The 12,674-nt window shown below is 39.7% G+C and overlaps 1 protein-coding gene and 1 non-coding gene across 5 annotated transcripts in view; one reads left to right on the forward strand and one right to left on the reverse strand.

The window, feature by feature from the left end:
- The window catches only part of CYRIA (CYFIP related Rac1 interactor A), a 61,834-nt gene that overhangs the window by 19,880 nt on the left and 29,280 nt on the right, over positions 1–12,674 (reverse strand). For all 4 annotated transcript variants that reach the window (XM_038560820.1, XM_038560818.1, XM_038560819.1 and 1 more), the window contains one exon: positions 9,522–9,601. In XM_038560820.1, coding sequence (XP_038416748.1) covers positions 9,522–9,591 — 70 coding nt within the window. In that variant the 5' untranslated portion in view covers positions 9,592–9,601. The remainder of the gene's footprint in view (positions 1–9,521; positions 9,602–12,674) is intronic.
- LOC119864055 lies at positions 3,214–3,320 on the forward strand. The gene has a single exon (XR_005372841.1). It is a non-coding gene; the product is annotated as a U6 spliceosomal RNA (small nuclear RNA).

A 12,674-nucleotide genomic window follows, 5' to 3' on the forward strand; every position in this document is an offset into this window, starting at 1 on the left:
GCCTATCCAGGCCATTCCCCAGGCGATGATTTAAAGCCCTTTTCTGGACTCGCTATTGTGGGAAGTATGAAACTGTATTATGTATCCTGTGACCTTGAATATATTTGTCGAGAATTCGCTGAATTCCAAGTGCCTAGAATTTTTAATGGAAAAATAACCTTCTTATCAATGAAGATATGTGAAGCAGTATTCATTTTGTTTACAGGGGATCTATTTATCCTCCTTTGGCTCAATTGGCTAGTGACTACAGATATTAAGTGTCAGGATTCTGGTGTCACCGGGGTCAGGTGAAGGCTTTGCATGGAGGACTGTGATGTTTACTGAGAGCAGAATGCCTGGCATTCCACTGTGTGGATGGATAGGGAGGTGGCTGAGTGCTTTGTTTGTCAGGAAGGAACATCTTTGATGAACATACCCCAGGGCACAGCAGCAGGGCTCATGCCTAGGTAGGGCTGTCAAATCAAAGTGTTCTTATCTTTGTAAATCAGCCAAGGACACACTCTGTCTTCCCAAGCAGGGTGGGGGCATGCATACCTTCTCCTCGCAACCTATTCAGAACTGTATGGAAAATCTGACAGAGAATCAAACAAATTAACTGAAGATAATGTGAGCAGAAGACACAATTTATTTGGAGATGTCTTTGGCTTTGAAGGGAGCCCTGGCATTTCATCAATAGGATATACAGCTCTCTCTGCACCCCAGCAGCTGTTGTATAAACACTGAAGAAAAGTACAGCAAAAAGATTTGCCAAAGCCATAAATTATACCCCTAGCTCTTCTTTCCCACCACTTCCTTACTTCTCTACCCCTTTCCCCTTCAGGAGGAACTAAGAAATGTAACTAATTATCTGTGATTAACATTTGGGGATATAAAGTGATAATGATTTATAACAGAATACTAGCTGCTTCCACAAACCACATAAAATTACAAAGGTCCATTGGAAAATGTAAGTGTGACTGGGTTGACATATTTATTTGCACAGGAACGTTAGTCATCCTACACCAGAGCCCTTTCCTATGGAAAAGCAAATGAGGGACTGTGAACAGCAGGGAGTGGCGAGGCGCTGGGAGGCTAATCTATTTCAACTGCATGCAGTGGGATCCCTGTGACTTCATGGGAGAAGGAAGGAATACCAAGGATGGAGATTTTTTGAGACTCAGGTCCAAATGCCACTTTTGCCACTCACAGAATATGAGACTTCAATGCCAATCAGTTCATCTCTCTGGCTCTCAGATTACTTCTTGGTAAAGGAAGGGACACTGACAAGAGCCCTGCCCCCTCCCTGTATGGTCTTAGAGGGACTATGATCTGTAGGGTCACAATGGGATGCTGACATAGATAAAAAGTATTTAAAAAGCAAAAGTACTGGAAATTTAAAGTATCACTGTGACTGAACCTCTGTGTTGGCATAAATTAATTGTTTTCCAGGTCTGTTCTGATGTTTTTTGTTTGTTTGTCTCATTTGTAAAGTGACCAGAACACATCTTTTATTTCCCCCACTTCCTCTCCCAAGATCATCTAGGCTCCTCTGAACAACCTTAGCAGAGGTGAGGGTACCAAAGAAGGGAGGGATGAAAGACAAGCTCAGCAGTGGCAGGAGGTAGCCTGTGTCATCCACATCATCCCAGGTGAGTGGCTAATCTGACTCTTGGCCTTGTTTCAAAAAGTTGGAGACTATAGTCCTAACAAGTCAAAATATCCAGTGCCTTTCTCAGAATATAATGAATGGTTTGGAAGGCTTTAGAATTTCCTTCCTGGGTAGCTGCCACCCCTGCCCCATAATCACTGTTCTTGGTATTTCTATCACGCACATAAAGGTGGGTTTGTCTTATAAGAAAATCATTTCTCAGTGACTATCTGCCAAGAAACATTTCTTCGACCCAGACTTAGAACCTGTACTTTCTTTTCTGGCTAGCCCAACACTTGCTCTCCATTCTCTTGTAGGTGTCTGTACTACCTGTACTATTGTCTGTTCAACGTGCTTACATCTCTCCCCAGTACAATTATATACTTCTTGAAGAAGAGGACATGTTCTCTTGATGACCCTGTATTTATGTGCTCTATGTCATCCCTCCATGCTCTCTGCCCCCTAAGATCCCATCCTCATTCCTGTTGTTCCTGCCTGATGCTACAATGCAGGAGATGCACTGCATATGATTACTGAATTAGCATCAGTACAAAAAAAAAATCAAAGTTTCTAAGCTTATACTTCATGCCCCGCTCCATGCTGGACCGTGCATATGTAATGATCAAAGCATAAGATGCCATCCAAGTCCTCTCTGCAGGGAAGTTCTTCATGTGGAAGTGAAATGGTACCAAAGACACTTAGTTATATAAGAAGGAATGAGGACACCAGAACCAGCAAATATGTCAGTAAATATAAAAGATCTATTTAAATTACACATACATACATTGAGAGTTTAAAGGAAAAGACTAGCACACATTGCAATGGGGGAGTTTCTAGCAGATGTAGAAGCATAACATAAAAGAGCACAAGAGTGAAAGGATAGTGATGGGAAGTGTACTGGGACAAGATTCTTCATGAAATGAAGAATACATGTTGAAGATCGATTATAATAAGTTGAAGATGCACACTGTAATCTCTACAATAAGCATAAAGAGGCAGCACTAAAAAGCCAACAGAAAAGATCAAAGAGAATACCAAAATTATTCTACTTATCAAAAGGCATGGAGACATTAAGAGAGAAACAAAGAGCAAATACAACAAATAGAATTCAACATCAAGATAGGCTCAGATACAAATATTAATTAAATGTAAATGGGCTAACGACTCCAATTAGAAGGTAGATATTATCAGCTTGGATGGAAAAGCTAGGGCCAACTACATGTTGTTGACAAGAAATACACTGCAAAGATAAAGGCACAGACAGGGTGGGGAAACCTATGGCATACAACCAATAAGCAGAAAAAAGCTGTTATGCTCAAAATATAAAATGCTCAATGAGATACTTAAAAGCTCTGCAAGACCTCTAAAAACTATATGACGTTGCTGAGTGAAATCAAAGAATATCTAAACAAATGGAAAGATATACCATACACATAGGTAAGAAAAATCAATACTGTTTAGTCAATCAATACTGTCAATTCTCCACAAATTGATCTTTGGATTTTATATTATAATCAATATCCCTGTAAGGCTATTATATAGCAATTGAAAGCTGATTATAAAAATTTATTAAGAAAACCAAAGGAGTGCTCGCTTCGGCAGCACATATACTAAAATTGGAACGATACAGAGAAGATTAGCATGGCCCCTGCGCAAGGATAACACGCAAATTCGTGAAGCGTTCCATATTTAAAAAAAAAAAAAAGAAAAGAAAACCAAAGGAGTTGGAGGAGTCAAAACAATCTTAAAAACAAACAAGGGCAGCCCCTGTGGCATGGCGCAGCGGTTTAGCTCCTCCTGCAGCGTGGGGTGTGATCCTGGAGATTGAGTCCCATGTCAGGCTCCCTGCATGGAGCCTGCTTCTCCCTCTGCCTGTGTCTCTGCCTCTCTCCCTCTCCCTCTCTCTCTCTCTTTCTCTATGTCTCTATGAATAAATAAATAAAATCTTAAAAAAAAAAAAACAAAAACCAAACAAACAACAAATTTGAAGGACTTGCTTGTCTTGACTTTATGACTTATTATTTGTTATAGTTTGGTATTAACTGGTGAAAAGGATCAATAAATCAATGGGGGAGAAGAGAAAATCCAAACATAGGACAGTTAACTGATTTCTGATAATGGCATTCAAGCAATCTACCTGTTGTGGAACAAGTCGATAACACATGAAAACAATGAGCTCAACACCTTGCTCATAAAATAAACAAAAATTAGTTCATGGTTGGTCACTGGTTTAATGTAAAGCTTAAATTTCTATAACTTCCAGAAGGAAACAGCAGAATGTCTTTAGGACCTTGGGGTGGGCCATGATTTCTTAAAGAGGAGATAGGATGCACTTGGCACAAAAGAAAAACAATGATAAATTGCACTTCATCAAAATGTAAAACTTCTGTTCATGCAAAAACCAGAAAACAGACAAGGCACTGAATGAGTGAAGACATTTGCAAGCTATTATCTCACAAATGACGGGTATCCAGAACATAGTAAGGAACTCCTAAAACGTAGTGATATAAAGAAAAACAACCTCATTAAAAATGGGTAAGAGACTTGAGTGAACAATATATTCTAAAAATGCTAGGCAAATATTCAATAAGCACAGGAAAAAGTGCCCAACATTATCAGTTATCATGGAAACGCAAATGGAAGCCACAATGAGAAAACATCTCACAGTCACTAGAGTAGCTAAAAGGAAAAAAGGATGGACTATATTAAATTTTGGAGAAGACATGGAATACCTGAGGACTCTAGATTGATGGTAGAAAAGGAAAATAGTGTATTCCATTTGGTAAACTACTTGGCAGTTTCTTGAAAAGCTGCATATAACTGACCTAACAAGTTTACTCGTCATTATTTTTCCAAGAGAAATGATGCACACAAAGATTGTTTAAGAACATTCACAGCAGAGGGATCCCTGGGTGGCTCAGCGGTTTAGCACCTGCCTTCAGCTCAGAGCGTGATCCTGGAGACCCGGGATCGAGTCCCACATCAGGCTCCCTGCATGGAGCCTGCTTCTTCCTCTGCCAGTGTCTCTGCCTCTCTCTGTGTGTGTCTCTCATGAATAAATAAATAAAATCTTAAAAAAAAAAAAAGTTCACAGCATATTTATTCATAGTGGCCAAAAACTGTCTTGGAGACTACTCCAAAGTAGATGTGCAAAGGACTGAGAAAGTGGGTCACTCTACAAAGTTCTGGTTTACAGCTAACTCTATATTGCCTGCGTGGCAAGGGAAAGATAGGGAAACAAGAACCAAAAGGAGTCTTCAGTGACCTATTCTTGGGACCTCAGCTCTGGATCTGGGAACTTGAAAGGTTGCTCGGTCAGCTCCCCTGTCGCAAACCTTCAGGTGGGTTAATGCTTCACTTGGACACATTAGCTAAATGTGGTTCCCAAACTGGCTGATCTTCAGAACCACCTGAGAAATGTGGGCAAAAGGAGATTCCTGGAACCAGGCCACTGAATCAGAATTTTGGGAGAGACTCGGACAACTATGTAAAGATTATATCCACCAGATGTTTCTAATGATCATTTCGGTGTGGGAATCACTGGAACTATTTCGCTGGAGGGCTAATGCCTGCTGCCCACTTTGGGTGCCATAACGAGTGGATTCAATTGAACAATTATCAGCAGACCTTCAGGCATGCATCTTCTTATACACTGTCCCCAGAACCATCACTTAGGCAAGATTAGGTTGCATTTTATTTCCCCTCTGCTTCCTAGCCTTCAAAGAGGAAATGGAAATACAACAAGGAGGTAGAGACAGAAAAGAAAAAAAAAAAAGTAGTGGGATAAAAAAAAAAAAAAGCAACAACAATAAAAAAGATGTTAAGTGGTTGTGGAGAAATGTGAGCAGAGAGTGTAGAACTCACTGCAAAGGTCAGACAAGAATTTAAATTAAATCTACACAACTGGAAAACCTTAGGACAGATGTGTCTAATTTTGCCTTATATTTTGACCCAGCTTAATTATATCTATTTGACCCAGTTCAATTATATTCCATTGCTGACTTCAAAAAGAATATTCAACACTCAAAGCAGAGGTGCCAAATTCATTTAAGCTGTGGCTACATGCTGTTTGGCCTTCCTTCCTCCCTCCGCTGCTTTCTTCTTAACTCTTTGCAGTCCACCCTTTATTACACAAAGCGATACATCTTGAATCTGTCCTTCCGGGGGCTACAGTCATTGGGCAGCTCGTGGCCCAACCTGTAGGTCCCTTCCGAAGCTTTACTCTTCCTGAGCGTTCTGCAGCCCCCAAATCCATTTATAGTCCCTCTTTCTTTACTATCTGTGTGTCCTGACTACCTCGATCTAGACTGTTCTATTCCATCCCTTCACGTGGCCAGCATCTGTTACTAAGGGTAGTTTGGTGATCAGTGCTGCATGCTCAACACAGGCCTAAGTGCTGGGCTGCAAACCCGAATGGCGCCCAGACCCTGCCATCAGGAGGCTGGGTTTAGTGTGACATTCTCCTTCCTTATTGTTCAATGTAGTTAGTCTCTGTTCCCAATTCCCTGACTCATCAGCCTCCTGTTAAGCATGAGCATACCTGAAGTTCCCACAGGCCAAGCTCTTGTCTGCTCTTGGGTTTTCCCTCAGGGAGTTCAGCTATTTTTGAAGTCGAGCCCCATTTAAGAACCACTAGCCCTGAGCTTCTGCGACTGCTGTGGTCTAAGCCAAGCCAGACTTCCGTTTCAGCAAACACGCGCTGCTTGGTCTAAATTGGGCCTCTTGCTGGTCTTCAAACACGCCCTTCCTATTCCTAGCCCTATTTCCACTGTTGGAAAACTCCTCTCCCTAAATGCCGATAGGACAATCACCCATTCTTTAAGCCCATTCCAAAGGCCCTCTTTTGCTAGATGACTCTCCAATTCCTTCTTTCATTTCCTGAAACTAGATGTATGCTCTTTCTTCCTCTTTATGCCCAGGCCATGGTGTGGTCATAAGCCTCTCACGTTTTGTCGTGAAAATGTGCCTAGGGGCACCTGAGTGGCTCAGTCGGTTAAGTGTCTGCCTTCAGCTCAGGTCAGGATCCCGGAATCCTGGGATGGAGCCCTGCATCAGGCTTCCTGCTCAGCAGGGAGTCTGCTTCTCCCTCTCCCTCTGCCTCTTCCCCAGATTGTGTGCTCACTCACTTTCTCTCTCTCAAATCAATTAATCCATCTTTAAAAAAAAAAGTGTCTATATTACCCTGCACCCCAGCCTGAGACTCCAATGACTGTCCTTTTGAGCTGTCTCCCCAATGTTTCCTGGCTTACATGGATGTTCATAACCATATTCTACATACTACTGTGCTGAGCTAAAATCCACAGATTCAGAAAAATCATGACCACAGCTACCTTTGCAACCCTTCTGGTCCATCACTATGCTTTTGAGAACCACCTTTAGGAAATAGGATTTTCAGCATCAAAAAAAAAAAAAAAAGTATTTTTTCCATGAGATGTCTTAGTTTGTAGATAACTAAGATGTCCCTCTCTAGCTGGGAATAGGATGATGGTTGTCGCACTTCTAAGAGGCTGCTTGTGATGAGCTCTGGAGGAGGAAAGCCAGATAACTGGGTTCCATCTCAGGTCCTTTACTCATTCCCTATGTGACGTCAGCTCAGCTAGTTATCATTTCAGAATCTCAGTGAAATAATGTTAACCTTCTATAGAATTGATGGGGAAATGAACTGTATATATATTTTTGTAAATTTATAGTTTTATACTTTCCTATGTATGATTGCTCTAGGCTTAATGTGCTACAAGGCAGGAGAATCCAGACCACAAGGAACATTGTTGAAGATATTATAGTAGATCTACAAATGGGGTTTTTGGTACCATAAACTATCATCAAATTTTAAGATATTTAGATGTTCTTTTTAGCCCCTGTGATCTTTAAAAAAAAAAATTAAGAACTATCCAAAGAACAAGACTGAGCAGATTACAGTGCTGGGTCAGAGGAGAGAGGAAGAGCGATCTGTCTGCCACAGCAATGGGCCAGGGACCCTCAAAACCTCAGAACTCTGGTACTCCAGGAACACCCATTGAAAACCACTGCTTTAAATCCCTGCAGAGTATAATTTTCTCACTTGGAAGGCTTTTAAAATTAGACTTCACTTGGGCAGCCTGGGGGTGGGGGGTGTTCAGAGGTTTAACGCCACCTTCAATCCAGGGCCTGATCCTGGAGACCTGGGATAGAGTCCCACGTCAGGCTCCCTGCAAGGAGCCTGCTTCTCTCTCTCTCTCTCTCTCTCTCTCTCTCTCTCTCTCTGTCTCTCATGAATAAATAAATAAAATCTTTAAAAAAAATAGACTTCACAAAGAACTCAATACTACTCTTTGTAAAAGCATGGAAAGCCAAGAATCCAGGAATAGCTACACAGACAAATGGGGCCACTGAACACGGTAGGCATTTATGAGCAGGATATGCAGGTGCATGTGGAATTTAGAGTTTCACAAAAAGTGCAGGCATTTAACTCCCCTAGGTGTTTATATGCCTCCTCAAGTTTTGAGTGAATGGGGTAATTTACTTTCACTACTGTTTTAGACTTTGTACATGCTGGATGCAACCGTATAAAATGCATGTGACAAGAAGTGGAAGGAATCAACTAAACATGCAAGTAGGAAGGTAACTGGGAATGAGATAATAATTTAAAATAGATAATTTTAAAATTCTTTAAAGTTATTCTTAAATCTCCATTTTAACAACAACAAAACAAAGATACGTATATTGGAGTTGCGAAAGTTACACCAGCAAAAAACCCCATTCCTTTTGATGTCTCAAATTACTCTGGTATTGATCCTACCTATGCCACTTAACCAAGCTCAGCCAAACCAACCCAACCCCATGTAACCAAATCTATCCAAACAGCAGCAGCAGCAGCAGCAAAATGAGTTAAATCAGAAGTGAAATATCCTTCATTGAATATAATCTAGATTCGATATTTTTTTAGAACACATGAGCTTTGGGGTCACTTTTCCTTTTCATGCAGCTAATCTTAGACTTACCAAAGATTTTAAAAAGACATATCTAGGGAACAGTCACCTTTTGCTTTACAGTATCTTGAAAGGGTTTTCTAGCATTTACCTAGAAAATCTCTGTTAGCAAGTTTAATCTATAAGGAAATTCTAACATTTTTTAATATACATAACTACTTGAAAAATTAAAGTTTAATGTAGATTAAAGTTTGCAACAAAGGGTGAATACTGGGGAAAAGGACATTTAATGGGCTTGCTACTGTGGAACTGTAATTTAGAAAAAGGGGAACACAAGGAAACATGAGCTTAGTTGATAAAACATGAATGTGTCACTCATCTGGAAATATATTCAATCAGAAAATAAACAAGATAAGAAGAAAACCCTCTATATTTATTCAGTCATAATTCACAAGCCATTTTACTTTAGAAAAAATTAAATTTTTGATAAAAGAAACAACTGTCAGATAAAAGGGGTATGTCTCAAAAGTCTGGGGTAGTTTTACATAATCAAATAACAAACAACAGATAGAGATGACTCAAAAATAATCTATAAGCCTATTTTCTAGTTTTGATAATTTTTTCATGTCTAGTGATATTTGTTTTATATTAATATAGGTAAAATACTACATTACATGTGCTATTTTCCCTAGAATATAATATAGTGTTTCATAAAAATTAAGAAAAATACATGATGATGATTGATGCTAACTGATGAAAGCTGATTGGTTCTAAAACCAAAGAAAGCCATGGACGCATTAAAAATATTTTCTATTAGATTTTTTTTAAATAATGGGAAAAGAGAGATGAAATAATCTTTGAAGACTTAGAAATTCGTAATGACATGTGGATTTAAGTATCATATAAAATCTTTATAACTTTTCCATCAACAAGGTATAAAGAAAGGAAAAAGTCCCCATCAATATCTTTTAATTTTTGGAACTTACTTTCAAAATCCAGGAAAAAATGTGGATAGTTTTCAATTTCCCTGGTAAGGACTTTGAGCAGGTTTCCCATCCCAGCAAACCTAGGAGAGGCAACACAAAACCAAATACCATTAGCAGGATGAAAAAGACTTTTTTTTTTTTTTTTTTTTTAAGAAAACAACTTCTTTTTAAAGAAAAGAAACATTTTTTTTTTAAGAAAACAGGCTTCTTAAAGGGTTGGATCTATATTGCTAACTTGCATAAATCACATCAGGCCCCCAATAGTTACATCTGAAGACTAGATATAAAGCATCTCCATACCAGGTGATGACTAATAACTTAGTAACTTCTTCCTGAATCAGGTACAGATAAATATCTCTGAGGTGCTGGCTTTCTCAATGTTAGGGGTATCTGGTATAAACCATATAAAGTATGATGGTGAGAAGAATGTCGCAAACTACCTCTGGAGAATACACTTGTGTCTTGTATATCATTAACTATAATGACAATCAATGAACACTCTATTCTAAGAATCAAGTATTTTTAGTTAAACGAGGCAGAGCTTAGGTACATTCTATATTGTTTCCTTTCCCCCTTCACCAATTCCCTGATTCTTTACATTGAATCATTCAGCATTGCTTTGTTTCCTTTCCCACTCCCGTGGGAACATACCATGTTAATGGACAAGCAAGATGATGAGGACATTATTGAAATATCTGTCCAGAAAGGAAAGTTTCTTAAAATTCCTGAGGAAAAGAATTTAGAAAACACAGATTTAGCTCTCCAGGCACCCTGTGTGATCTGTACAGGAGGCCAGATTTTCCAGAAATGCAACTTCTTGGCAAGGTAGAGGTCTCATAATTTGACATTTCAGGGGAAACAAGAATGGCTGCTTCATGAAGTGCAAACATGAAAAGGTATTTATTTAATCCAAAAAGTTATTTTCAATGAAATTACAGTGTAATTGCATGGGGGAATCAAACCAACAGAGAAATACAGATCTGATACATATTTGCAATCCCAACTTAAAAAAAAAGAATAGGGAAAACATAATTATATGTAGGTAATCAGCAAAATTTCTACTGCTTTCTGCTCTAGAGATTAAACTATCTTCTTCAGGAGGCCACTGGTCCATTCACTCATTCAGCACATATTCACGGAGCCACACTTTGATGCTGGGTCCTGTGCTCATTGGAAGGCATTTCCCTAACACATGACTCAGACACCTCAGTTTGTAAAGGATCAACTCGAAAAATCATTGGGCCAGTAAAAGAAAACTGCAGGGCTGCAGTTTCCTGTGCACAGGGCTTCAGACAGTGTTTATGCTGATACAGGAATTCCTAAAATTACACCACTATAAGAAAGATGTGAGAAGAGGAGAGAGCTTTGTGTGAGACAGTCTGTAGCCAGCAGTTAGCTCCCTTGGATGCAAAAGGTGATATTCTAGTTCTCAATCCCCCCCTGAGAAAACACTCCCACACATCATCCATTGCATAGGTCGATCGTGTGAAGCCAGAAAAGAGGCTGCAGAAGCCTGATTTTGACCCTACTTCTGTGTCCTGCTACCTCTGCTACCCAGAGCAAGCTGCTTTATCTCTCCAAACCTCAGTATTCCTATCCGTAAAATGAATTTTTGAAATGTATTTAATCGAATCTTGAAGATTAATGAGATCAAAATATAAAATGCTTAGCACATCACTTATAGGAAGTGCTCAAGAAACGTATGTACTACGAGTATGGATAATGATGATGATAATTACCACCATCATCATTATCATGATTATAACACCCTTCAAATTCTTATTTAGGATTATCCTATGGAAGATGGATTAATAGGTTGTCTGCAGCTCTAGGGAAGAGAGGTGGGGTCACTGAAGGACTAACTCAAGATCTTCATTCAACGTCATGAAAAAAAAAATGTAACCAGTCCAGTTGTCTGAATATTGAGGGATTTGCCTTGTGAAATAGTGAGTTTCCTGTAACCGGTGGTGTCTAAGGAGAAATGTGCTCTATCAACTTGTAAAAATAATATAAAAATGAATTACGTGTTGGGCAGAAGGTCAGACAAGATACTTCTTAGACTTCTGCCCTCTTGAGGTATATGACTGTCTGGGCATGCACATACACATGTGTGCACACACATACACACGCCTATGCACACACGCACAGCACACACGCTAGGAAGCAAACACCATGCTTCTCCCAAAAGAATCTTCCCTGTTCTTTCTGTCATTTTTCTCTTCCTCTCGTGCCTTTACGCACATTTCTTTTAAAGATATTTTTGAGCAAAGCTCTGGATGAGCTAGATCCTGCCAAATTAAAGCTCAGAACTGGTGTAGTCCACCCCTGCCACTGGGCATCATTCACAAACCCTCCTGGTCTCTTGGAAGGAATCTGTTTCCAGCTTAATGACCAATTCCAATTCAGACCCGGAGACGCTTCTGGTAGGAAGATGATTCTACTGTTTAGTAGCAGTCCCAACTTTCACATAAAATGCCTTAATGGAAGTTAACTATTCTTGATTTTCCTGGTTTTGCACTATTAATGTGTCGCAAGAGACCTGAATGGATTTAGCTTCCTCCTAAAACTCTGTCTTGTGCGTGATTTTACTGTCAGACTACCTGGGTGGGAAATATGTCAAGCCTTTAAAATTAGTAACAGACTGGAAGGAACAAATGTAGAAGTACATTCAAATATCAGCTGGCTACAGAATTCTTTCTGTTCAAAAGGTCATTTAAGCTGGCTGGTTGATATGGTCAAACATTTTCCAACTTGATCCTAATATCAACTGCGGTCAATTAAAGAACTCTCAGTACTCTAGATGTTTCATATCCTCAATAGGAACTGTCCGGAATGATGACTACAGGACACTATGTAGTATTAGAGGCAAGTCCAGTCCCGTGGAATCTGCATTTCAATACATACTCTTCCGATAAGTACAGAAAGATTTGATGCTTCCCACTTCTCTTCAAGATCAACAAGAATTCATGGAAGTGTATTCTGGTTTAAGGTCTGCAGAATGAGTTAACATGACATAGACGGTCACTGAGAAGAGATCCCGGGGGTCCACTTGGAGGGGATCCTCATCCATGGGGTTCCACTATAGCCTCAGCCATAATCCTCATGGCGGTGACTCTGCAGTCTTTGCAAATAGCTCCTCAGTGCATATAAAAT

Source organism: Canis lupus, chromosome 17 (assembly GCF_011100685.1).
Source record: "Canis lupus familiaris isolate Mischka breed German Shepherd chromosome 17, alternate assembly UU_Cfam_GSD_1.0, whole genome shotgun sequence".
In the NCBI taxonomy this organism is placed as follows: Eukaryota; Metazoa; Chordata; class Mammalia; order Carnivora; family Canidae; genus Canis; species Canis lupus.